Below are 25,959 nucleotides of genomic sequence, written 5' to 3'. Positions count from 1 at the left end.
TGTATTAACAAAAATCTACATCTTAATTAAGAGCATTATTAATTGCTTATCTCAATATTTTCTGCAGTTGGTATTCTTCATCATTTAATAAAAATTAAAATAAACCAAGAACCAGTTCCCGTCTTAAAATATTTTAGCGGATCTATAAAAAGTCCTGCAAACCTTTATGAGGTGGAAATCTTATCGCAGATGTATGGGAACCGACTTAATGGTCATTTGGAAATAAACCTTATTCCACGCCGCTCTTATCTGACGAATTTACGCCCCGGTGTTCCCCTGAATCTAATAACCATTAGCTCTTCACGGTGATCGGCACAAAAGAGTGCAGCAAACACTCGAACAACCAAATCTGACCAGTCACTTCAGCGGCGATAAGTAACACGCTTGGTTTATTTTACAGATTTCAGATTTATTTCCTAGCTATATCTACGGGTTGGCTAGTCTTGTTTTCGAGCTGCCTACTTTCAGGCTGGTGGGATAACGAACTCCTGGAACTTGAACTGGGCCTGCAGCAGCGTGGTGTCCTTCGTTTCGGGCATGTACCACACGCAGAAGAGGAATCCGGCCAGAAAAAGACCTCCGAGGCTAAAGAAGTAGACGGCCACAAAGCTGCTGTCACTGCCAATCGCACTGAGATCCACTTGGCAGATGAGCAGCTGGACCATCATCTCCATGATGTAGGACACGGCGATGCAGGTCCTCTTGAGGCGGCGGGGAAAGGCCTCCGAGAGATACGATGAGCTGGGAGCAAAGGCCAGGCCAGCGAAGAGTTGGTAGATCAGCAGCAGCCACAGGGCCATGCGGCTGTCCGAGTAGGTGAGCAGGGAGCTGCTTGTGAATCTGCTGGCCAGTCCGAAGCACAGACCGCCCGAGATCACGAGTCCCAGGAGCAGGGGGATTTTCCTGCCCAGAGAATCCAGGGCGAAGGCACTCGAGCAGCTGCCCATGAGTCGCAGGAAGCCGAAGAGCACATAGGGTCCCGAACTCTCGCCATAAACCACTGTGCTTGTCCAGGTTAGGGTGAAGGCCACCAGCATGCTCAGGCTGAGGGCATACAGACACCTCAGCACCGTCAGGCGAACGAGGGCGGGCAGGGCGTGGCGCCAGCCCAAGGATCTGTGGTGCTGCACATAGGTGCGATGATCCCTCACCTGGTCGTAGGTCTCAGCCGTCACAGCTCGGGGTCTTTGCAGCCTGCTCAGCGCATCGATGGCTCCCTGTTCATCGCCCTGCTCCAGCAGATCCACCGGCGACTCGATGGAGAGCAGGAAAGCCAGGAGCAGGGCTATGACTCCTAGCACCGCGCCTATCACTCCCTGGAACTGCTCCTCCGTGAAGTCACTCTGCATGTCCCAACTGTTGCTGCACACGATCTGCACGAAGATGCCGATCGTGACGGGCCACTGTTCCGCCGCCGATGTGGTGGTGCCCCTCTTGTAGAAGACCGACAGTTCGCCGGCCATGGCCAAAGTGGGCGCTATGGCCAGACCATTGGCCAGGCCATTCAGGTACCTGCCCGCCAGCAGCGCATCGAGATCCAATCCGTTCACAGCCATCACTATGCCACCAGTGATAGTGAGCAGGGAACAGAATTCCTGAAGGATGGTTAAAGAGGTTCGCTTATTAACTACCAAGATATGCGGTTATTACTGCTCTTACCATCAGTACTTTGTAGGGAAACCATCGACTGCAGAGTCCTCCCAGCAGGGCCCCCAGAATGGCTGCTATAAACCAGCAGATCCTGACATGGTTGGTGACTTCTAGTTCTGCATACAAACTGTCAAAGCCAATGCTCCAGGCAATGTGAATGCCACCGGTCAGGAAGATCAGGGCAGCTGTATAATAAATAAAATATTTCTCATATTTAATCAACTTTTTGTGTGGGGCTACCTATTTAAAACAGAAAAAGTCTTGCTGCCTTTTCAGAAGATAAGATTTCGACTAACATTTTGAGTGGCATTTTAAACCGTAGTATTATTTTTCGCTTCATTAAGTACAAATGATTTAAAATGCAAATATGAAAAAGGAATAAATGGCACATAATATTTTATAATAATTGTATTATAAAAAACAAAAAAAAGTTTATACCTATTAAATACTAGAGAACTTTGTTAGGATTGTAAAATGGTGTACTCATGGGCTTTAATCAATTAAAATATCTGCATATCAAATTATTTTTTCATATACAACATTTGTGATTGACTTTTATAGGCCAGTTTCCTTTCCGATGATATCAAATTTCACCTCATAAATAACTGACACATAGAATGAATCATTACTGACTGGGACTTCCACATATCCAAAATTATGTGACGCGTATTCCCCAAGTCATAGTTGAGTAGAGATTATTACAGATAGGAATTGATTTATTACTTGCAGATAACTATTTATCATTATTAAAGTGTATTTTCGTAAATGTAAAAAAAGATATTTCCAAATAATTTTATTATGATCATTAAGGTTTATTACATTATTGAATGCATAATAGGGAGTGTCCCAATGGTCTATTTCTAGGGAAGGCTTTTGTCATTTTCACTGATATGCGTGGGAATTATTATCAGTATTATTTATATTATAGTTATATTCTTCATTAGCTTCTGGTGTCTTTTATCCCAAAAGATTCTTACCAGCTCCGACTGCATTTGCCTGCGGCTGGTTGCGGAGATCCCGGTTGCAACAGGGACTCGTCTGGGCATTTAGGAGGATCCGTTCCCGCTGGTAATCTGAGTTTCTGGTGATGTGTGGCTCCGAGTCACTGGGAGGGCGGGGATCCGAGTCACTGTGAATGGGCACGACGTGGAAGCCGTCGTCCGGGGAAGGTCGGTCGGTCTGCATTGGACCCTTTGTGGTCGAACTCGCGGAGTATACTACGCGACGGCGTTTTTCGGTTCTTGTAGGCGAACTTGTTGAACAGGTTTATCTATCGGCGCTGCACTAATCTTATCGGGTATTGATTGATAAGTAGGTGCTTAGATATTTCGGCGCTCGCTATCTCGCAGAGACCGATTTTCCCTATCACGAATGCCTGGGAGACGAGCATGTGTTTTGTGCGATTTGTTTGTGTACCTTGGCAGGTAAAACTGCGCTGGCCAACCTTCACCTTTTCCACACTCTCTTTTAGTTTGTGAAACTCTCTTTCAGTAGTTACCAAAAGTAAACGAACTTGTTTTTCATTGTCCAACACTTTAATGACGATTGCTTTGTTGTCAGTTTATATACAAGGCTATCAATGGCTGAGATACGTTTGGGAAATGCCAAAACACAGAGTGCTTAGCTATAAATATTTATTATCTTTGGTCTGACACATACATGGCATACTAGAAACCCCTGCTGATGAAGGTACTGAACATATCCTGGGCTCCTCTGAGAGTTTTCCTTCTGGTCTCTGGCAAGCAGAGAGCCACGATGACGAATCCGAAGAAGTAGAGTCCTCCCATGGCATAAAAGTAGTTGGCTCCGCCAGAATGGCTCCATGTTATAAGGGTTAGCACTATGAAGACCAGCATCTCGCCAATGAAGGTGAGGGCGATAAAGGGCTGCTTAACTGCTAGGGGATAGGCCTCCGACAGGTAGGGTGAAGTGGCCGTGAAGGCTACTCCGGCGAATAGCTGGAAGACAAGCAGCATGATGACATTACCGGTGTCATAGGTGATTATGTTGTACTGGGCGGCAATCACAAAGGCCAGGACACCGCACACAATGAGACCCAGGAGGGTGGGCTTCTTGCGACCCGCTGATTCCATGCAGAAGGTGGCTACAAAGTTGCCCATCCAGCGGCAGATCCCGAATCCAATGGCCCAGCACCAATAGCTCAATCCATATCCATAGTATCCAGAGGAATACACCAGGGTCAAGCGGACAAAGCTAGAAATGCTCATGGCATTCAGACCGCGCAGGAAGACCAGTTTAACGAGGGTGGGCAGAGCCTGTCCAATGCTCTGGCCCGTCGAAAGGGCCTCGTTCTGGGCCAAGTATTTCTTGTGCTCCGCCAGCTGTTCGTAGGTCTCGTTGGTCAAGGTGTAGGGCCTCTGGAGTCGCCGAAGGGCATCGATGGCCCCCTGCTCGTCGTTGTTCTTGGCCAGCATTATCACCGGCGATTCAATGCAAAGCAGGGAGCCTATAACCAAGGCCAGCAGACCATAAATAGTGCTCAGCACTCCCTTCATGTTCTCGGACGAGAAGGAGTTGTACGATGGGTACGAGGAGTAGTTCCACGAGGTGGTGTAGACGATCTGCAGGAAGATGCCCAGGCCAAAGCACATCTGCTCAATACTGGCTGCCACCAGACCCCTCATATAGGGAACTGAGACCTCGCCAGCCAAGGCCATAAAGGGAGCAAACACCAGTCCATTGGCTATGCCATCCATATAGGTTGCCGCCAGCCTGGCATGACTATTATACCGGGTACTGGCAATCACAATGCCACCAATCATCACCAGTATCGAGCTGAAGATCTGTTGAAGAGGTGGGCTTAGCTTTTTAGGGGGCTTCTGTTTATTGGTTACTTACCAGGACATACTTCTTGGCTATTTTGTTGGCCAGAAAACAGCTGAGCAGCGCTCCTATGATGCCACCTATGAACCAGGCTGCGCAGTCAAGATCGTTGATCCTATAGTAGAGGGGTCCATGAAACCCAATGCTCCACGCAATGTTCATTCCTCCCGAGACAAAAATGAGACCCGCTGGAGAGGGCAAATGTTGAGGATTAGGTGATGAAGTAGTTCCTTGCACCCTGAACCATGACTCACCTGCGCCAACAGCATTTGATTGTGGCTTGTTCTTCTGAGTCCGACTGTACCATCCACCATTCACCACCACCGTGGTGGTTTGTTGCGGCAAATGCATAGGTGGTGGCGGCTGTGGTGCTCCATAACCAGGTGGAGCTCCGTAGAACTGCGGCGGATAGCCATGTTGTGGTGGTGGCGGATAGCCGGAAAATCCCGACTGTTGTGAAGGGGGACTCCAGGGATGCCCTGGCTGGTTATATCCTGGGTGGTTGTATCCTGGCTGTGGAAATCCAGGCTGTGGATATCCCTGCTGTGGTGGTGCAGAGGCAAAGCCCATTGGCGGTGGTTGAGCAAACTTATCGTTCCTCATTTGGTTGTTTTTTTTCGCTTTCGGACAACCGACCCCGCCGATTTCTGGTTGGGAACTATTCGACAAAATGACCAAGCCGATTGTTTTTAGCCAATTGGCATGGGACCGAAATGATAATTGAGTGGGACCCAGGCTTATCGGCACGTTTTTGATAAGCCGCAAATGGCTAGCGATAAAACCAGGGACTCTTATCGAAACTTGATCGTGAAATTGACATCTAAAATGTACATACCTCCCACTGATTTTATTGCCTCTAAAATAGTTGAGTATGTAGCGTTCCTCTCAATATGTAAAGCTTTTACTTATATTTCAAACTCATAACAAATTGGTGATAGCATAATCTAGTAAGGGCCTTCCCACCAAATATTTTATAGCGCTATCAAACGGTAGGTTTAGATAGATAATTACTTTATTTATGACTGTTGTAGAACTTTATTATTTAACATTAAAAAAGTTGAAGCGCCAAAACTATTAGATTATTGCTTGAGTAATTTTATTTTAATTAATGAGAATATTCAACCTGCTCTCGAAAAATACTAAAGTGTGTTTGTTTATTGTCTTCAAAAGAGCTTTATAGGAAGGAAAAGTAAGTACATTCTGTACTTGAGATTATTGATAAGGTGCTTTCCCGTAGGGATTTCCCCCACAAGTACCAATAAAATACGTTTTTTGGTGAAATATGCTCTCAAGCTCTTTGTGTTAAATATATTTAAGTAATAGAAGAGTATATACTAGAATCGCGTGTTGAGGAAGCTGCTGAACTGTATCTGGGCACCTCGCAGGGTCATCTTCTTCGTTTCCGGCAGGGAAACGACTGCAAGGATGAAACCCACCAGATACATGGCACCCATTACGTAGAAGTAGGTGGATCCCTCCAGCGGATTGTAGTCGCACACATTGATGATGAGCATGACGAACATTTCGGTGGCGAAGGTTAGGGCGATGAAGTGCTGCTTAACACCCAGGGGATATGCCTCCGAGAGGTACGACGAGGTGGCCGCCGAGGCCATTCCCGCAAAGAAGCCGAAGACCAGCAGCAAGCCGGCCACTCCGCTCATCAAGGAGTACACATTGTACTGGGCACCCAAGGCGAAGGACAGGCCACAGCTCACGAGGAGGCCAAGGCAAGTGGGCTTCTTGCGGCCCAAACAGTCCATGCAGAAGGACGGGATGATGTTTCCCACCCAACGGCAGAAACCGAATCCTATGTACCACGCAGTGGTGCTCGCAAGTCCATAGGAGACGATGATGGAAAAATACAAAGTTAAAATCACAAAGCTGGAAATGCTCATGGCATTCAGGACTCGCAGGAGAGCGAGGCGGGCAAAGGTGGGAAGGGCCTGGGAGATGCTCTGACTCTTTGACATGTCCTTGTTGTGGGCCAGGTACCGCTTGTGCTCGGCCAGCTGATCGTAGGTTTCTTCGGACGGAACAGAGCGGTTTTGCAGGCGACGAAGTGCGTCAATGGCTCCCTGCTCATCGTTATTGGCCAGCATCAGAACTGGCGATTCGATAATCTTAAGGGAGCCTCTAATAAAGGCAAAAACGCCACAGACAACGCTCAGCGCTCCCTTCATATTCTCGGCCGTAAAAGCTTGTCTGTATTCTGAAGTCCAGCTACTGGTGTAGAGGATCTGCAGGAGGATGCCGACGCTATAGAATAGTTGCTCCAAAGTGCAGGTGATCATGCCCCTCTTGTAGGGCACTGAGATCTCTCCGGCGAGGGCCACGAAAGGGGCGAATATCAATCCGTTGGCTATGCCATCCAAATAGCAGGCGGCCACAGTTCCCGGGCCATTATTGTGGGTGCAGGCGATGACCAATCCACCGATGGTCACCAGAACCGAGCAAAATAGCTGGAAAGGATTACCGGCGTTAGTAAGGGGGTTTAAGAGAAAGAGGTGTTTTTCTGGCTTACAAGGACATATTTCTTGGCCACCTTGTTGGTGAGCAAGCAGCTGACCCCTGCTCCAATAATGGCTCCAATGAACCAGGCTACGTAATTGTGCTTGGTGGACTGGTAGCCGATGGATCCTCGGAAGCCAATCGCCCACGCTATGTTCATGCCTCCCGACATGAAGATGAGACCAGCTGAAAGACGATGGGAGGTAGATTTTACAATTAAAAGCTTATAAAAAGGTAGGAATAGAAATAAAATAAAAAGGATTTTTCATTTCACAATCAGTTTAGGGTATAGTGACCAATCCAACAATTATCACTTTTAAAACGTTTTTGATATTTGCTATACTGTTGTAAGGTCGCGTGATTTTCTTTAATTTTATCTATATTTTCTAAAGCGAAATTGGATTATTTGAGCAATGAATTACGTCACTGCTGGTAATCTTATACGGTTCCAAGAATAATTCCTATTTTTCGGGCTGCAGATAAGATTATCTCCCCTGACGACTCTTTGGCAGGTGACTAACTTAGTGGATCGTTGGATTAGTGGAACAGAACTCACCTGCTCCCACAGCCTCGGGCTGTGGTTTGTTCTTCTGGGTAAAGCATCCATCGCGTGGTGGTTCCACTCGGGTGAGTGGATCCCTTGGAGGTTCAGGTGGTGCCGGTGGAGGGCCTTCATATGTATCTGCCGGTGTGATGTCAGCGGGATGTCCCTGTGGTGGATATCCTGGCTGTGGTGGTGCCGAGGTAAAACCCATTGGCGGAGGGTACTTGTCGTTTTGCGTGCCCAACGGCGGTGGTGCAAATCTGTCGTTCTGCATTGCCGATCGCGTTTAAATTCACTCCGCTAAAAGGCAACCTGCCTCGCTTGAGGTCGATTCGAAACTGGCTAATACGGCGGCTGGCCAAATGATATTTATACGTCTATGGGATACACTCAGTTCCAATTGATGATAAAGAGCGGGGCCAACCCTTATCTTTGGGGGTGTCACCGATTATAGTAAAAGGTTCGAAGCATGAGTGCCTGATAAGGACTTTTATGGCTATGATTGCGAACGCTATTTGTGTGTGGTATACAAGCCTCTTCAGATCAAAGCGTTTCTGATTTGGCATTGCTACGTTCATGTATAGGCAGTTAAATCAAATAAGTGTGCCGGAATCAGGTTCTTCCCCAGCTTTTTCTATGGCTATGACTGATCTACTGCGCCAAAGTCCGCCATAAAATCTGAATCACCCATTTTCAAAAAGAGCCATATAACAATTGCATGAAACGCGTTAGATAAGCAATATTAACATTAACATTTTTGTATCCTTTTAGAGGGTATAATGATTTCAGTCAGAAGTTTGTCCGTCCGTCTATCCGTCCGTCCGTCCGTCTGTCCGTACGTCTGTCCGTCAGTTTCTACGCAAGCTGGTCTCCCAGTTTTGAAGCTATCTGGCTGAAAATTTAAAAAATGTGTATATTTATATGTTATGGGAATGGGAATGATCGGAAAAAAATGTAAACAATTATATCTTTGTAGTTTTTTCGTACCATATAACCTACTAGCTTGGAAATAACATTTTTTTAATTAGTTCTGAATTTATGAAAATCGGACGGCTACATTATATAGCTGCCATACGAACAATCGAAAAATTGGTCGGAAGATACATGGCGTTTCTAACGTTGATTATCTCTTATAACTGCAAGGGTATACGAACTTCGCCTCGGCGAAATGCTTCGACGATGCCTCCCTAAGATTAAAATTTGTTTTCTTCGTTAAAATTCTATTGCCTTTATTAGCTCGCCTTTAATTTTTTAACAGCTTCGATAAGTTCAACCACAAATCTGAATCATTATATTGCTGATAATGATACTTTTCCGTTTTCATTTATTTTTTTTTGATCCTCGCATATATTTTTGGTTTCGACCTCCATTGTTTTGAAAGCACACCATTAAAAGGTTTCCAATCGCAACCAAAAGAGAACAAAATTTCTGTGAAAAATAAGTGTTTGGTTCAGCAAAAATTGAATGAAGTTTAGTTTAAGTACCACGTACCAGTATTTGTTTCTTGGCCTTCTTGTTTCTGATGAAGAAGTCGAACGCAGCTCCAATAACTCCAACCAGGCACAAAGCTAAATAATTGTATTTTGTGGTTAAGTTTCCCAGGCCACCTGTAACTGGTAAAATCGATTTTGCAATGAAAAGGTTTGCCCACACCGTCCATGAAGTATTCCAGGAATTTCCCCGGCTTCGATCAGGCCAGATAAGATTATTTCGCATTACTGTTCGGGGCATCACCTACCTGATTCCCATGCATTTGGCCGTAATTTGTTTCCTCTCCCAGAATTGTGGCTATCGTTCCACTTTGGCTTGTGGTGGTTCATTCGACTCATCGTATTTGCAACCTTCTCCCGCACCAATTCGATTCCAACTGACTAAGCGGCTGTGCAAATAGTTAGAATGCCTTTGATTAATAGCACGTATTAGATTAGTTTATGGCCTGTTTTGTTAGTTATCAGAGCTGATTAGAGCTTTAAAAAACTATCTACAAAAGAAATGCAATCGATTTCTTCCCTAATAACTGACAATTCTAAATATCATCTGTATATTTATTAAAGTTGCATTAAAAGTATAATATATTTTCTGTTTTTATTTTTACTATTCCCCATTGTTTAAAGTAAGGGCGATCCCTTTCCTTTATTTGTAGATAAAAACAATAAAGTAATTACCCAATAAACATTCTTATCGCGTACTTCATAAACCTTTATTACCCCCATGTTCAAATGTGTTAGAAATCTTTGTTGAACCACTTGGAGAATTTAATCTGCGCCTCTGCCAAGGTTACGAGTCTAGTTTCTGGCAGACAGAAGATTCCCAGGAGGAAGAACACCATGGAAAGTCCCCCCAGGACATGAAAGTAGGTCGCAATTCCACCAACCGAAGGTGCAAAGCTGCAGAGAAGCAGTCGAGTGATCAGCTCCATTATGTAGACCACCGCCACCAAGTGTGGCTTTACTCCCAGAGGAAAGGCTTCCGTGAGGTAAACCGCCGAGGCACATTGACCCACCGACGCGAAGAATTGCAAACTGAAGAGCATCACCAGAGCGGTGATCATGTGGGGAGTTCTCCCGAACAAATTGGCATAGGCGATGGCGAAGGCCCCAGTGGAGAAGGTTCCGAAGAGTGTGGGCTTCTTGCGACCCGTGGTGTCCATCAGGAGCACCACAAAGAAGCATCCGCTCCAGCGCAGGACCCCAAAGACCACATAGGGCCAGGCGTGGAAGCTGCTCACCAGCTGGCTGGCGGTTTCATAGAGAGCACAGCAGATGATGAGGTTCAGGCACAGGATGCCCAGCAACCGGAGGGCCAGGAGCTTGATGACCGATGGGAATCCTCTCCTTAGACTCTGCCCCAAGCACATCTCTCGATTGGCAGCCACATACAGCTTATGCTCATCCAGTCTCAGGAGTGTTTCACTGGTTACCATATATGGTCTCTGCAGGTGTCTCAGGGCCACCACGGCCCTTTGCTCATTGGATCGCAGCAGCAGGTGCACAGGTGACTCCACGCAAAGGGTGGAGGCTAGGGCCAGGGCTATCACCCCGTAGATTATGGAGAGCACTCCGTGCACCTGATCCGCCACAATGACCACGTTCCAGTCCACCTGCCACACGGCCGTGTAGAGTAACTGCATCAGGATGCCAGTATTAGAGCTCAGCTGCTCCACAGTGGATGCCAAAAGTCCTCGGATCGCGTTGACCCCAATCTCACCCACGGTACTCAAGGCGGGCACAAAAACCAGACCATTGGCCAATCCGTCCAGGTATCGAGCGGCTATAACGGCGCCAGGACTCTCCGGCCAAGCTAGAAATAGTATTCCCGAGGTTATAACCAAGCAGGAGCCAAAAATCTGGAATTAAAAAGATATTGAAAATCATAGATGCGATTTAAAGTAATTTTAGGTCGTTTTGAAAGGATCTACTCACATAGATGGGTTGCTGAGGCAGTCGATGGGTGTAGAAAGCCCCGAACAGTGCTCCCAGGATGGCAGTGACATACCAGGCGATCTGCATGTGAACGGAGAGCAGGAGTTGCTCCCGATGGGCCGAGTGGACGGCAAATCCGGCGCCCCAGGCCAAGCTCATGCCCCCAGAGATCAGGATGAAGGAGGCCGATCCGAGGGCGTTCCACTGGGAGTGGTTCTTGTGGCCCAAGCGGAGAAAGGTGGCCTTTTGGGGCGTGGCAACCGGATCCTGGGGCGGCGGCTCACACTTCTTGGACGACATTTGTGATCCGTTTACGAGGCGGCCGCTCTATCCACTGCTATTTATAAGGGGTCGCGATGGGATAGTTTATCAGCTTATCGCTCTGCATTTATCCATAACCATAACCGAGACCATAAAATCATATACAGTAGCAGCCATCAATCGAAACAGCTAAAATCAATATGCTCACTCCGCACGGCGAAGTGAAGAGTTTTAATTAACACATTTTCGGGTGGCATAAATCACAAACGGTGGGTGTTGGCGATAGCTAATCAAAGTTTGGTTATAGTAGTAAATAATTGGGGTTTTGTTTACACACGTGCCTGAAGTCGAGTGCGATATGGAAATGTCATCTTGTTCCATAATGGCCAACTGCTGGATTTAATTAGCTGTTATGCGAGAGGAGAAGAAACGTAAGAGAGCTGAGCTTATGAAACATTAACGCAGTTAATCGTTTTGCCGAGTTGTTCATTTTTCACAAAGCCCACCAATTAATTAATGCATTGAAGAAAATATTAAATGGCTGTTAAAATTTTTGGATTAAATGCAATGTTCTTAAACTAAAGAGACTCATCTTAAAAAATTATTTTCATTATTAATAAAATGCCATTATGTGTATGATTAAAAATTTAGTTTGGTATATAGGCAAAAAGTGCTGTTTGTTAATTGATTTCTGCCTTTTTTAAATGACTCTTTTTCGCACATTTTTAAGTCTTTGAAACTGATTGTTTTTTTCTATATGGAAAGCACAGGCCTACACAATTTTAATCAGCAATTATATGTTAAGCCATTTAAACATTGAGTTTATTAATAAGTCGATTAAGTTGTAATATTTATTTGATTAATTAAAAAAGGAGTTTTTAAGTAAACTTTTCATTGAATTAAATATATTTCGTGCTTATTCAAGGCTCGAATTCCCTTGGTGAATTTCCCCTACATTTGCATCAATTTTTGGTAACACTCTGTGGCTAAGCAAAATTTTCTGCCGACTGGCAAGAAAGTGGGAAAACCCCGAGGCCCCTTTCCCAGCCCGTCTGCCACTGCATTGCGGCAGGCATATTAACTCCGCCTGGCAGATTAAACACGACCACGGCCACGAGCATTGGCAATATCATTGCATTTGCCGCCTGGTTTATGGGCTGCATTACAGTTGGCGACTGCCGGGGCACCAGACTCGTGCGTATGCCCAAAAAAGCGGGCAACAAATGCCCAGACACACACAGATACACACTCACACATCCACATAAAGAAAGTGGAAAATGGCGCAGAAACTTTTATCGCAGGTGCTTTTCCCGGCCGCTCTGCCGGCGATTCCAGCGATTTCCTGGCCAAGAAGGGATAGTTTTCCGAGCCGAACTTGCCACCAAGTTGGCGATAGTGTTTGACTATGTGCGCACACACCTTTGGCTGGCGTTAAAATAAATTTAATTTTATCGCTACATAAATACAGGCTGGCTGGCGAAGTGACAGGGAGCTTTCCCAGAGATACCAAGTGACACTTCCGGCCTGCTGCAGGCCATAAATCCCCGGGGCAGCCCTTGAAGTGCCCGCCATTGACTAGATTTTCCCACACTCAGACGCAGCCGTATTAATTAGAGCACGCCGGCAATCCAGCGATCATTTGAATGGCGCAACACTTTTATGGTCGTTCGGGTGAAAATATAAATAAATGTTATATTGATCTGTTTGCCATTTTATGACCCAACACACAAAATGGGCAATTTTCCATTTTTCCCGCCGCCTCCTCAAAGATTTACGAGCTTGGGGCGGAGCAATGCCAAGAGGGGAAATGGAAACGAAAATTGTATAACATAAACTTGGCCAGAAACAAGGGCCAAAAAGAAAGAACCAGGGGTAGAGAAAACAGACTGGCGCGGAAATTTGCGGCGGCTGCTGTTCGTCATATTGCGCATACGCCGCGTGTGCATACTTAATTTAAAATGCATATTATGGCAGCCTTATGATGCGGTGACTGCGGAGGATACACACAGGAGCCGGCCCAGGACAAAGCTCTTTCAATTAGGAGCAAACTTAAGGATGGGAGAAAGTGCAGCCAAGGACAAGGCCTCGGCGGCTTGCTCAACTTTTCAGGCAACTTCTCAGTAAACATTTCTTGTGAAACTTTGACTTTGGCCCATCGATGTTCGTGTCCATTGAATCGCTCAGCCCCTTAACCCCGCCCGCCTGCCCTAAGCAATAAATCCCAAGTTAATGTAGTGAAATAATAGAGTTTTTCTTGCTGCATGTGTTTACCCAGCAAAAAGTCTGTAGTGTTTTGTTTTGCCCGAGGATTTACGCAGGGCCTTTCGGAAATTATGTTTATGCAAATTTCAATAAAATGTCAAGGAAGCCCGGGCACAAATTAATTTATCAGTGCGTGCGAGGATGAGTCACAAATCCTGATTAACTTCGGGGCCAGAAGTAAAGAAGACAACAAATGTGCACTTAAGCCGGAGCCAGAAAGACAAAACAATTGCTGCGCAGAGCTCACACACACAGGAGCTCTTTTATTAATATATGGTGTATATCCCAGCGAGTCCTTGTGTCGGTTAATGCAACCTCATAAATTTCGGCGACATTTGTACCTTTCGAGGGGGCGGGCCACACAGCCATTGTTAACACGAGGCGGAGGCGTCACAAATTCCCGGCTTTTTTCCGCTTTCCTCTGCCTTTGTTCCTCGCCTGCGCCACGTCGGACGTCACGAGTCTGCCAAAGATGCCTGAAAAATGGCTACAATTCATTCGCTACAGCAGCTGGGAAGGGCGAGGGGGTGGCGGAAGAATGCCTTGAAAGCTGCAGCTCCTTGCGGCAGGACCTCTGGAATTTAGTTGTTGGATCGCTCCGCTCAAGCAAGTGATTTGTTTTGCTTCGTTTGGCAACAAATCAGAAGATAAACGACATCGATTGCGACCAACGACATGGCTGCCGGGCCCAAAAAAAAAAGGATTCGCCTGCCTCAAATTATGAGTCCTTCGCCGCAAAATGTAGCATACTCGTATATCTGTACAAAAGCTCTCCCTTTACCTGCATATTAGTGCGGGTTTAAGCATTGTTTGCCATTAAAATTGCATTATGTGTGCAAAGCATTTTTGGCAATTTATTTTTTGGGAGTTGTCCTTTTTGTTGCACCTGTCCTGATGGCAATCGGTTATTTTATTAGTCCCCTGCCAGGAGCGTTTAATAATGCTGCATTGCCCAACCGTATGGAACGTAAAAGTTTTCGCAAAATAATTGAAAACAATTTGGATTTTAATTATTCACAGCCTTCGATTGCACAGAATAAATGAATATTTATATTACGGGGGAATATGTTGCAGGCTAAAGGGTCAGCGAACTCCGATTTTATTTTTCAGCTTGAACTTGATTTATTTAAACCTACTCGCAGGGGATTGGGCATAATTAAAGCCGCCTATCCAGCTCATTTGCATACGCTATGACAAAACTTTGGGCCATAAAGGCCGATAAACTTAACGGCGAGATACAAAATGTAAATGAGTTTGTACGCCTTTTCGCGCTCATATGGCTAATCTAATTAAATGTTGTGTTTTCGCTGGAATACAAGGCACTTACAATGTTAATTTCGCGGCGTATCTTAGTTGCCAGGATGACTTACACTTTTAACGAGCCACTCAAACTGGAACTTTGTGTGCCCGTTTGGCTCCTCCTGGGATAATAACTTTTATCACACCTGCCATAAAGCCGGCCCACACTAATGGCCATGGCCCACAAAGCAGGCGGCGGCCATAAATCAATCATAATTGTCCTTGTTAACTGCAATCATGAATATTTCCTCGGCGTGTGCATAAAGCAAATGACAGTCATGCCATATACATAGCCGCACACATAACACGGCACAACATTTCCCATCGCCATGCCCCGAATATCCTTCCCCAGGAATTCCATTCGCCTGCGGACTTTGGGCCTAATTGCTGCTGCTGCCTGTGCCGCTTCGAATTCGCATTTTGGCCATGTATCCGATGGATATGGACCCGCATTAGGAGCGGCGAAAGATTGCATCAAATGAGGTTTAATTAATTTTCGGGCCCACACCGAAGGCGAGCGTTTGACAGGAGGACGCCATTGTGTTTGGCCACGCCCCGTGTTTGCTTTAGTTAATTGATTTTCTTTCAGTGCGTTCCATTTGCATAACAACAATCCCCGGCTGCCCTTCCGAATCAAAAGTGAAACGTTTCAATGGGCAGATGGGGAAGGGCGAGCGAGCGGTGAAAAGTGAAAGCGGCGAAAAGCCACCAAACAGTCGTCGGTCAACAGTGGCGGGCTTTTTTGTTTGTCGTCGGACGACAACAAAAACTGAAATTAGAGCCCGACTAAATTGCCATTGGCACACTTAAATGCGGGCTCGGTTTAATTGGGTTTTTTCCATGCTCACTCCTCGGAAGGCAATAAAACTGTCCTTAATAGTTGGCAGTTGAAGTCGAAGGGATGGTGGCTTAAATGCTCTCTAAGTGGTTAAATTATTGAATTAAAGCCCTAATTAGTCAAGTGGGTTGGAATGAAGGGGTCTAGTTCCTGGGAATCATTTGAAAAAATGTATTCCTGCACACACGGGTAATTAAAAATGAGAGAGCCAAATTGCTTCATAAATATCAAAGTAGTTTAGGATATGGTTGCGATTTAGCTGTGAGCTCCATGAGGTATGACCTTTTTATAATTTTTTTCAAAAACTAGTGATTATATATGCCCTTTAAAATAATTCAAAATTTGAAATTTATATAACAAAATATTTTAATGAAAATGTAATACTTTATTTAAATTGTTTGCCCTTGTTTATTTCCCAATACCTCCTACTGGATAATCTTTAGTCTTATTTAAGCTGTCTGCCTTAAACTTTGACCGAACTGAAGAGCTTTACTGAGTAAATGAATGGGTTAATCAGTCGCTGCTCATGACATTCAAGACTCGGCCACGCATCCTTCACCCTTCAACCTTCAGGCGGATGTGCGTCCAAAAAGGACTCGTGCACGTACGCTAGGCCCACGATTTGCAGCTCATTAGCAGCCACAGAGTCGACACATGTCCGAACTGCTAAGCGGGCTCTAAATCACTGACACGACGCTGGGCCTTCGATTCCGTTGCCCGGCTCAATTAGTCAACAATTACCAGCGACAATCCAAACTGGCCGGGACATCGGCGAGTCCTGGGCCGGGGCGGCAAGGACCCTGAAGGCCGGCAGGAATGGCAGCCTGTCTCAGGTCATCTGTGCCCGTGGCTAATGGCTTATGAGTAGTCACGTGCCCGGGATGCCAACGTAGCCCAACCCGTACCCACTCATTGCCAGGACGAGCAGCTCCCATCACTCCCCGTCTTTGAGCATGTGAGACACGGGAACTTTTCAGCGAAAATTTGAATACTTTTACAACAATTAAAAGAGCACGGGAACTGACAGCCTTCACTAACAAAATATGGTTTCTTAATTTATATTGATTCTATAAAAAATATGTATTTAGCTGCTTCTGTAGAACAAGAACTTTGAAGTATCTTAAACATTTAAGACAAAAATGTTCCCAAAAATATATATTTTTAAAGCATTTTTTAAATGTAGTATTTTAAATGAAGACGCTTATATGTATATTTTCTAAAAGGTAGAAGTGATCATTTTGTTTTAACAATTAAAAAATGTACAAAATATTCTAGTAAAATGTATGATTATTAAAATTATGATTATATAAGTATTTTAAGTATTTTTTTGCAGTGCTGCAATGCGGAACTCTAGTTGAATGAGTAGAGCTGAAACTGGGCCCGTACACCGCTTAGTGGTCTCGAGTCCTGGTCCCGGCCATATCCTGCCATATCCTGCCAGACGTCGGCCGCAGTCTCTTTCAGGCTTCCTGCCTTGTTAATAAAGTCAAGTGAATGCGCTTAATCAACACATGGAGCCTGGCATGGGAGCCTGAAAAAGGATGCGCCCCACTTCCTGCCAGATGCAAGTACTCCCACCTACATACGCTTTTTTTCCAGGGAAAAATTAATTAAATAAGCTCGTAAACTTTGGGTTGCCGAAAAAGAAAAGCAGACCTTTGTGCATTTCCAAAACAAATTTTCTGTTTCATTTTGTTAAGGATTTTTATTCGACGTTCCCTGGTTCTGTTTGTATTTTATGCCCGTCAAAAGCCGGGAAAAACGCGTCGGGCACAAAAGCCAAACTCATTGCCATTAAAAACGCATTATCCTTTGTGCCTTTTTATGACTTTTCATTTGAAGAGGTCCCTGGGTGCTGCTTGCGTGTTTATTTGCTGTCGCCCCGTAAAAAGAGCTCAATATGATAATGCATACATCCAGCTGGCTGAGATGTATTATCCAGCAGTTGGATAAATCTAATGAAGAACAATCGCATAACTCATGGCGCACGAATTCTGCGGAAGACAATATTAAAAGGCGCTTGCCAAAAATACAGAAGGCAATTCGCCTAAGCAAAGGAAAAATATTTACAGGCCCAGAAACGAAAAAAAAAATCTAGAAAAATTGAAGAAAAAACGAAGGCTGTTGTTTCTATTGTATTTCAGGCGGGATTTGCCAATTTAGGCGCCTGTGCAACGATTGTCTGCCAAAAAAGGCTTACATTGGGATTTTTATTTGATTGCTCAAATAAGAGCAGAAAGCCAAATGGAAAATTGCTTTGAATCCGAGAAGAATGTTTGCCCTCGGGGCGCCAAAGAGTGGGAATAACTGGAGTATAATCATTTACAATGCCGCCCAAATGGATTGCCATCGGGAATTGAATTATCCCAAAATGCGAGTCACTCAAGGGTGGCGTTGATAGCGCGTCGGGAATTATAGTTCGCTGATAACAGTCGACTGATTAATGCAGTCGAGTGCACCTGCTCGAGCTGCATTAAATCAGACAGCAAGGGAGCTATCTAGTTTCCGAAACACATTCATAGAACAGGGGGAATATTCAGCCCTTCCAGGCACAAAATTATATTCATAAAGCTCATTTCTAGGGAAAGACCTCAAAGTCCTAATAATACTGGCTACCCAATAAGGTTTAAATTTATTACTTTACAATCAAAACACTCTGCCCAAACTAAAAATCATATTTTCCCTTGGAAATTCCATTAACTCAACTCTGTTTTCAAGTGGATCCAATGCGACAAGGGGCAAATAAACCCAACCCTTCGACTTTTGCCGACATCTGGCAAAAAGGGTGCCCCGAAAATACTTAGGATGGGCTGCTTTGGGACCCTCGTAGATTACTCTGCCCATTGTAGTTTGTGGGTATTTATGCCAGAGATTGTTTTTCGGGGGCTGTGGCACGTGCATTGAACCCAGAAAATTAAAAACAGCATAAGTAATGGGGCACCGCCGGGGGGGCCTGAGAAATGGGGGAAAAATGAAAATTAATCGACAACGCATATGAATTTATAATAATAAAAGAAAAACACCGACGAGCGAGAACATTTTCTGCAGCTGACTATCAAATAAATCGCCCACAAAAAAAGGGGGGCCAAGACGCCGTTTCCATTCATAATTCACAAGCATAAATTCTGTGGGGAACAGGTGGCGGGCAGAGGGCAAGGGTTAAGCGAATGCCGGCTTAGGTGGCTTGTTTTTGGCAGACGGGGGTTAAGGTGCCACGTAAATTTTGGCTAACGATGCACTTTGCACTGGCAGTTCCACCTGTGCTGCCACAATCAAGTGCAATTCATTTTGGCCCCGTCAGCGGGATCTGGACCACGCACACAGGCCTTTCACCTTAAAGCTCACAGGACGCCCTAGGAACGGCTTCCAAAACTATGCAGCTTGCTTTCATCTTTGGGTGATTTTTCAGTGATGTTTTTCTGTCTGACCCCGTCCAGCAGAGTAAATAATTTATTTTGTAAATTCCCAAGTAGGATTAACACGGTTGGAATATGCAGATTCGCTACACTCCAGCCCAAAAAAAAGGGTCAAAGAATATTTGGGTCTCGTAAATGGGTCTCGCCTTTGGGTCAGTTTGTCCGTGGGATTAGCAGTTGGCCCGTGCTAAGCCCTCGTATATGCAACTTTTCTGCCTCCTGTCAGCTCTACGGGAAATTAAATTGAGTCTGCTTCCTTATAAATGGAAAAACATCTCGGCCACTTGGCAAGACATTAGTCCGAACATGGGCAAAGTTCGCACACACATTTGCACATGTAAATTTGTTTTGTCTGTTGACAATTATTGAGCAGATGACAAATGTGGCCCGGGGCAGGGGAAACATTTTTGAGACTTCCCTGCGACATATAAAAGGGAATGTTTGGGGAGTGATGGATTGACTTGGCAACTTCGGCCTGGAACCGGGGTCAATTGAAGCAGTTCATATAAGCGGATTGTCAGAGGGCTCAAGGGGCTTTTATCACAACGGTCAGAGGTAATGGGAGTTTTGTGACTGGGAAAAACGTGTTAAAGTCCTTGATAAATGGAGTTCGATTGATAAAGTTTCTAATAACTTGTGAGGGAAAAGCTGCACAGATCACAGCGTTGTTAACATAATTTATTACCTGCTGGCAATGTGTGTAACTTTTATAGAAGAGCTTAAAATGGATAATGTGTGATAAATCCATATAGATTCCATTTGTATACACTTTTCTACACAATGAATACTCCCAATCAAGTGTTTGATGGAATTCTAGTAATCGAAAAACACCTTTTGGCTAATAAACACGAATGACATTAGCATTCCTGCTGCATTGTGCAGTGTTTAGAACGGCATCAAAGCCTCAGACGCCTCGATAAACCGAACAACAAGTGATGGGCTTCATTTCGGGCTGCACAAACAAATGATCATTGCATCTTTGTCAGAGGCAATGCAGCAAACAGAACAGTCATGCCAACTATTATGTACATTTTACTTACACTTCCTCGTTACACGTCCTGCAACAAGGACCTCACACACATGTGCTAACTACCGAAACAATGTCTGTCTGCCGCCGATTCTGTGAGTGTGTGTGGGGGGAAAACCAGTGGCAACAACAGTACCCGTACCGGCGATGACGATGACGATAACGATTTGCAGTTACATGTGTTTTTCACCATTTCCCGAACGAGTCTCGATTTTGGGCTGCCTGACACATTGACAGCGCCGAACAAGAAATGCAGACTGGTGCAGACAGCTCGACTGTGAAATACCTGGCACTCACTTTCTCTCTGCCATATATGTTGCATACTTCAGGGATTACAAGGGTTAGCCTTAGAAATGATATCTCTAAAACACTTCGCAGGTTGATATATTTTAATGTTTTCATAAGTATGCACACGCTTTTTTTAGAATCCTAGCTAGCTAAATAACTTTTAGTAAGGGGTACACAGACTGAGTGTGTGAGTGGACGGGTGAGTGGGATGGATAATAGAAAGCAAACGCTGGCAACTTTACGATAGCGTTAAATTAGACATCAACTTGGCAAAGTACACACACAGTGACACACTCTTGCAGGGCCACAAACAACAACATTGATAGCCCGTCGAGTTGCCAGATGCCGTTGGCCCATGCTTATCAAAGGCGGTCTACCAAGAACACTGCAATCACTGGGTGTCTCCAACATATTCAGTACAAAGTTATCAGTTACACTTATCCGCGATCGAGTTTAGTTCTTACCATATATTATCATACTACATTGTCTGCCTGTATTAAGCAGCTTTAGTTTTGAAGTGTTACACATGAAAGTCAGTCTCGCGGTGGGACTATCAGATACCCATTATTTTATTAGACATGTTGTACCTGGCGTTAAATTATTATTATAGGCGATCGAGCTTCTCATATATTTTCATATTTCATTGTCCGTCTATTTTAAGCAGCTTTAGTTTTGAAGTTTTACACAAAATAGAACGCCACGGTCTCTAGATTCGACTATCAGATACCCATTATTCTATTAACCAGAGTTAATTTATTATTCTTTGGTAAAATGATAGTAAAAATACAATTAATTAATTTGTAAATAATGTTTTCACACTTATAACAAGTAAAAATCCTAAAGAATAATCATAATTCTTTATTTACTTTAATTCTGAGCATTACATTTATTTCGTTTTCATTCTGGGCAACATGAATAGATTACAGTTGGTATATATCTTTTTAAACATATTAAAAAACACAAATTTGCAAAAGCTTGTTCTCAGTAATTTCCTTATTCCTCGCTTATTTCTCGCAGTGTTTTGCGGCATGCGGTGGCCACAAGCAGCTCGCAATTGCTATCGCTATCGCAGCGCGTCATGTTGTTCAACGCCTTGCAGCTTGCTGCAGTCGACAACGTTGCAGCAACATACAGGGGGCGTGGTCCCGCCCCCTCCGACGGCGGCACATGTTTAAGGCCGAAGGGCGGTGGGCCGTGGGTGGGGTTCACTGGTAAGTGGGCGTCACGCGTCTGGCCGCCACGCCCACCATGCTCGTTTACATGGCGCAATTGCCTGGCATTCATAAGCCATTATCGGAGCCAAGTCATCGGGCAAGTCTTAAAGCAAACAATGCAGCTGCCATCCATCACCCGGCTCTGGCCATAACTATTCCCCGGACTTGTAAGCACGGCCATAGTTTGTGGCGCTGCATAGCCGCTGCTTGCACAGTCTTATCATTTCCAGGACGACACAGATCTCTCGCCAAGATGTTTGCCTTGCGGCAGTTTATGGCTCCATATACAGGCGAGTGATGTGCTGTGCCACTCCATTGCGAAACGGCCCCATCAAAATGACAGCCCACGCATTTGTACAACTTCAGCGCCTGCAACAATTTTGAAATAGAACACGGAGCGAACAGGAATTAAATGTCCGATGTGGGATAAAGCCGGTCCTGGAATGCCCTACTTATTAAACTTTTTAATAGGTACCTAAAATATATGCAACAAAAATATAAAGGGTCATGACAATTTACTAAATGAAAATAAAATGAAAATGAAAAATAAAATATATTTTTAGTTACCCTTAGATCAGCTCTAAAAACCTTTAGCTTTGATTCATGAAATTATATTTAAACTTTCAGAAATAATAAATGTGCTTCCCACTAATCTCACTATCCAATCTCTAGTGAGCACAAAGTTCTCTAGATGAATCACCACACTTAAATTTATTTCTACCTCAAACGAGATAACAATAATCACATTTCCTCAGCTGATTCTTATCTTAGACCAACTCATCCACTTATCAAATATGCCCTCTCCTACTGTATAAACATATTTAGAAATAAACTTTGGCATGCGTCAAAGTCCCGTGAAATGTTCGGTGGAAATTCAAAATGAAATTCTGTGCCAGAATCGAGGTGCAAGCGGAATGGGAAAAAAGGTCCAAAAAGTGGCAACAGAAGCAGCATCAGCGAATAAAAACTTTTGGCTGTTTTTATAAATGTTTATTTAGCACAAAGGAGCGGGAAAAAGCTGAAAAAACCCGAGCGTTAGAAGTGGGCGACCCGGGGGCGTGGCAGCCAGGTGAATCAAGAGCAACAACAATAACAATGAGTTGGCCTTTTGTTGCTGCGCGGTAGTTGTCTTAAACAACGAGAGCAAAGGCGTTGGAAGCGATTTCGTTGAGTCCTCTTTTCAACTTTGCCTCTTTTTTTCCCGGTCGCCTTGTGCCCTCAACAATAATTTTGCTACTTAGACGGATTTTTCTATTTGTGTATCAACGTTTTATTCGCTGACAGGTGTAAAATTGCTTTAGTCCCAGACTTTCGAGCAGCCATCTTCTTTCCAAGGGATCAGCATTTGGCAGGATTTTTTTTCGTGTTTCACTTTTCTTTATGCCCTTCGTTGTGTTTTATGGCTTGATTTTGTCGATTTTCCTGATTTCGGCCAAGTGAGGGAGTGAGCGAAGGATAATTGCCAGTCGCAGGGCAACAAAAGCGATTAGTTTAATAGTTGCCATTAATGCTGCCTGCCTTCGATTTGTATCTCATTGCCACATTACGCATACGCCATGTTGTGCGCATGGAAGGCATTAATCAAGGCGAAACGGGTGGGAGGGAGTGGCCCCCGGACTTTTCCGCCTCCTTTGCTATTTTCCATAATAAATATTGTTTGCTGCACTTTTCCGCGTGCCATATTCTGTGATGGGAAAAATATTTTACAAATTTCTGAAGCGCCAACAACGTCAACTGCAGATGGATAGCGGCCATATCCTTCGTCCTGGACTTGGCGCTCTCTTATTTTCTCTAAGAGTGTGTGTATGTGCAAGGACTCAGTGCCAACAATTTCCCCGTGTTTGCTCTTGGCATGCACGTGTAATTTTTTCCCATTTCCTCTCCACATATCGAATATGTTTTGATAAATATGCACGACTCGAGTTTCTGAAGTACGACAACTGCGTCCTTCCTCCCGGCCCGTCCGCCTCTCGATGTTTGCCCAATTTGATTGCTCAAAGTTCGGTTCGAGCCATATGCAATTTCCAGCCAGACCCTCCAATGTGAAGATGTTCAGTCAGTAATGACCATATCAATAAATTGCTGGCGGTTTGCCTTCTAGGGTTTCACTGCTCCAAGAAGCAGTACAAATATTTCCTTCCAAAAATCGAAATCCAATTATTAATTACTGGTAAAGTTTAAAGAATCCCTACAAAATAATCGCGGTAATTATAATGTTTTCCAATAAAATACCCTGTAATATGAGATAAGCTATGGATCTCCTTTATGTGCCATCGATTTTATCCACTTAAGCGGCACTCACAAATTATGAACCAATAAAAGAAAAGGCATAATAAAAATAAACAGAATTATGAGCTCAGCTCAAGGACCAGGGCCAAGATGCAGCAGTCGAAGCAATTTTGACTGAAATAATAAAATTAAATTAAATTCATTTCAGATTGCTGCTGCCGCAGCGGAGAAGAGCCGGCAACATCAGAAGCCAAAAGAAAGCAGAGGCGGCGAGAGCAGCGCTTTCAGTGTTTATTTAAAAAAATAAATTACGCTTTAAAAGCATCATAATTCAACGAAAACATTACCAAGCAGCCAGCCAGCCGCCAGCAAGGAGCAGAGAGTCCTGCGGAGGAAGCTCGTCCTCGCCTGGCTGGAAATTCATTAACCATGTTATAAATGCCTTAAATTTATAAGTAATTGTAAAGGTTTTATGCGGTTCGCAACGGTTTGAACGTGTTTATCATCCCAAAAACTGTGAAGGGCACTTCCCCCCGCCCGGTAATTTATTTAAGAGCCAAATACACCCGGCGACGTCCGCAGGCAACCGTTTATCGCAAATAATTGTTGGCAAATATTTGCCCAGGCAAACCCCATGCGAGACAACCGAAATTCGAGTTGGTTTTGCGGTGGCTTTAGTTTTTCTAATTGAAAACCTTCCACCCAGCTAATCAAACTTCATCATCAAAAGCTAAAGTGTTCGCTTAACATGATTTGTTGGCTTTTATTTCGGGGGCAAAGTCAAAAGAGTTCCTTTAGTTTCTGCATATATTAAGCATACGCCCCGGGGCCATTGCTTCACTCAATTTCAAATCAAAGTATCAATATTTACTTGTCCAGCCTCAGATACACACACATGTGTTTGAGGCTGCGTAAACTTATCTATTTGGATTTATGATAGCTATGAAACTATTTGCTTATTTATTGGCCTCGCATTGAGACTGTAAATAATATGCCTGATTTGCATATCGCACAGCGTGTTTCATTAGACGAATGTGCCTTGTTTCTCGGTGGAAAATAAGCTTCAATAATACCCTAGATAATGCTGAAGCAAAATCGGTGTAGACCAGAGTACCAGACAAATTAGAGAAATTGAAAATTTGAAGCACGCCTAATTGGTTTTTGATTCGACTATCAATTAGGAACTTTCAGATAACTATCAATAACAATAAATGGGAAAATGAGAGGCATTTCTGATTAGGAAATTCACTTTCGCAACTTTGCACCTCAATCATCGAACTCCTAGGAAGGAGCATTTGATATATACTCGCCCCACAGAACTTTAGCAAATTTATGTTAAAGTATTTCCTGAAACATTCCAGAAATTAATGGCGCTACTTTTAAAACCTTTTATGCACGTCAGCAGAAAAGGGAGCGAAAGGGCCGAAAGCGGCCCACGCAAGTCGGAGCGTCGTAAATTTGCGAGCTATAAAAATCAATATGTTAATGGCGAAACTTCCCATGTGCTCGGCCCTATAAGAAGGGCTGCCCGACGAGACTGTTGAAATATAAATCCCATTGTCAACAATGGCCAGCAGCATTGACATGCGACGACGGACGATGGATGACAGTCGACAACGAATACCGAACATCGAATGACCCGCCGGAGGATGGTAGTGCAGACTGGATGGATGGGTCGATGGATGGCTGGTTAACCGGGGGAGTCGGGCCGGGTCCTGCGAAAGCAGCACGACCGCAGAGCGCAAAATAAATACAATAAATACACATGTGGACAGATGAATTCGCCCACAGATGTGAGTGCTGCGCAAAACCTCATTAAACTGTTAAATCTTTTGACAGGCCGGCGACACTGATGAAGTTGCGCCATGTGCATCAAGTGCTCCAGTGCCGAGCACTCGAGAGCCCCGGAGGCGGGAAAACTATTGACCAAGCAAACACCCAAGGCCGGCAAAGCCTCTTTCAATCCGGAATCCAAGCCAAGGACTGCCTGCGAAATTTATGCAAACTTATGCCAGGCCATCCTGTGTGCAGCCCGCCCAGCCTTCAATTTAGACGAGACACTCGGTCGGCCGAGGGCGGGGGGCAGAAGAGCTGGGAATCAACTCAAATTGATTTATGGATATTTTTAGCTGGCGCGGCGTCCGGGGAGCGGGTAAA

At 44.5% G+C, this 25,959-nt stretch overlaps 4 protein-coding genes and 1 long non-coding RNA gene across 6 annotated transcripts; all 5 read right to left on the bottom strand.

Moving 5' to 3' along the window:
• Positions 1-359: 359 nt before the first annotated feature.
• On the bottom strand, positions 360-3,176 carry LOC108035615 (uncharacterized). Its single transcript, XM_017111302.3, has 3 exons — positions 2,628-3,176; positions 1,660-1,835; positions 360-1,595 (listed from the first exon to the last, which is right to left on the bottom strand). The coding sequence occupies exons 1-3, from the start codon at positions 2,833-2,835 to the stop codon at positions 465-467; spliced, it is 1,515 nt and encodes a 504-aa protein (XP_016966791.1). The 5' UTR covers positions 2,836-3,176; the 3' UTR covers positions 360-464.
• A 94-nt stretch (positions 3,177-3,270) lies between these two features.
• Positions 3,271-5,138, bottom strand: LOC108035614 (uncharacterized). Of its 2 annotated transcripts, XM_017111301.3 has the most exons (4): positions 4,749-5,138; positions 4,510-4,682; positions 4,431-4,454; positions 3,271-4,373 (listed from the first exon to the last, which is right to left on the bottom strand). In XM_017111301.3, the coding sequence occupies exons 1-4, from the start codon at positions 5,095-5,097 to the stop codon at positions 3,318-3,320; spliced, it is 1,602 nt and encodes a 533-aa protein (XP_016966790.1). In that variant the 5' UTR covers positions 5,098-5,138; the 3' UTR covers positions 3,271-3,317. The 2 variants fall into 2 exon arrangements, with proteins under 2 accessions (XP_016966790.1, XP_016966789.1); XM_017111300.3 differs by having other exon boundaries at positions 3,271-4,454.
• Positions 5,139-5,488: 350 nt separating this feature from the next.
• LOC108034510 (uncharacterized) lies at positions 5,489-7,877 on the bottom strand. The gene is made up of 3 exons (XM_017109434.3): positions 7,559-7,877; positions 7,016-7,188; positions 5,489-6,953 (listed from the first exon to the last, which is right to left on the bottom strand). Exons 1-3 carry the CDS (start codon positions 7,818-7,820, stop codon positions 5,829-5,831), a joined length of 1,560 nt encoding a protein of 519 aa, XP_016964923.1. The 5' UTR covers positions 7,821-7,877; the 3' UTR covers positions 5,489-5,828.
• Positions 7,878-8,752: 875 nt separating this feature from the next.
• Positions 8,753-9,408, bottom strand: LOC108034718 (uncharacterized). The gene is made up of 3 exons (XR_001768727.2): positions 9,285-9,408; positions 9,038-9,159; positions 8,753-8,974 (listed from the first exon to the last, which is right to left on the bottom strand). It is a non-coding gene; the product is annotated as an uncharacterized LOC108034718 (long non-coding RNA).
• Positions 9,409-9,733: 325 nt separating this feature from the next.
• On the bottom strand, positions 9,734-11,268 carry LOC108034681 (uncharacterized). Its single transcript, XM_017109622.3, has 2 exons — positions 10,969-11,268; positions 9,734-10,892 (listed from the first exon to the last, which is right to left on the bottom strand). The coding sequence occupies exons 1-2, from the start codon at positions 11,266-11,268 to the stop codon at positions 9,771-9,773; spliced, it is 1,422 nt and encodes a 473-aa protein (XP_016965111.1). The 3' UTR covers positions 9,734-9,770.
• Between the last annotated feature and the right edge of the window lie 14,691 nt (positions 11,269-25,959).

This window comes from Drosophila biarmipes, chromosome 3L (assembly GCF_025231255.1).
Source record: "Drosophila biarmipes strain raj3 chromosome 3L, RU_DBia_V1.1, whole genome shotgun sequence".
Classification (NCBI taxonomy): Eukaryota; Metazoa; Arthropoda; class Insecta; order Diptera; family Drosophilidae; genus Drosophila; species Drosophila biarmipes.
Note: the sequence above shows the minus strand (reverse complement) of the source record. Positions and strands in the feature narration are given on the sequence as shown.

What these genes read in the sequence shown, in the direction of transcription:
- LOC108034510 (XM_017109434.3), bottom strand. Translation starts at nt 7,820, where the DNA reads ATGCAGAACGACAGATTTGCACCACCGCCGTTGGGCACGCAAAACGAC. An exon ending in GCCCGAGGCTGTGGGAGCAG is followed by an intron (nt 7,189 to 7,558) that starts GTGAGTTCTGTT and finishes ATCGTCTTTCAG; the next exon opens with CTGGTCTCATCTTCATGTCG. An exon ending in TGGCCAAGAAATATGTCCTT is followed by an intron (nt 6,954 to 7,015) that starts GTAAGCCAGAAA and finishes AATCCTTTCCAG; the next exon opens with CTATTTTGCTCGGTTCTGGT.
- LOC108034681 (XM_017109622.3), bottom strand. Translation starts at nt 11,268, where the DNA reads ATGTCGTCCAAGAAGTGTGAGCCGCCGCCCCAGGATCCGGTTGCCACG. An exon ending in TGCCTCAGCAACCCATCTAT is followed by an intron (nt 10,893 to 10,968) that starts GTGAGTAGATCC and finishes TTTTAATTCCAG; the next exon opens with ATTTTTGGCTCCTGCTTGGT.
- LOC108035615 (XM_017111302.3), bottom strand. Translation starts at nt 2,835, where the DNA reads ATGCAGACCGACCGACCTTCCCCGGACGACGGCTTCCACGTCGTGCCC. An exon ending in GGCAAATGCAGTCGGAGCTG is followed by an intron (nt 1,836 to 2,627) that starts GTAAGAATCTTT and finishes TTTATTATACAG; the next exon opens with CTGCCCTGATCTTCCTGACC. An exon ending in TTCCCTACAAAGTACTGATG is followed by an intron (nt 1,596 to 1,659) that starts GTAAGAGCAGTA and finishes ACCATCCTTCAG; the next exon opens with GAATTCTGTTCCCTGCTCAC.
- LOC108035614 (XM_017111300.3), bottom strand. Translation starts at nt 5,097, where the DNA reads ATGAGGAACGATAAGTTTGCTCAACCACCGCCAATGGGCTTTGCCTCT. An exon ending in ATCAAATGCTGTTGGCGCAG is followed by an intron (nt 4,683 to 4,748) that starts GTGAGTCATGGT and finishes TGCCCTCTCCAG; the next exon opens with CGGGTCTCATTTTTGTCTCG. An exon ending in TAGCCAAGAAGTATGTCCTG is followed by an intron (nt 4,455 to 4,509) that starts GTAAGTAACCAA and finishes CCTCTTCAACAG; the next exon opens with ATCTTCAGCTCGATACTGGT.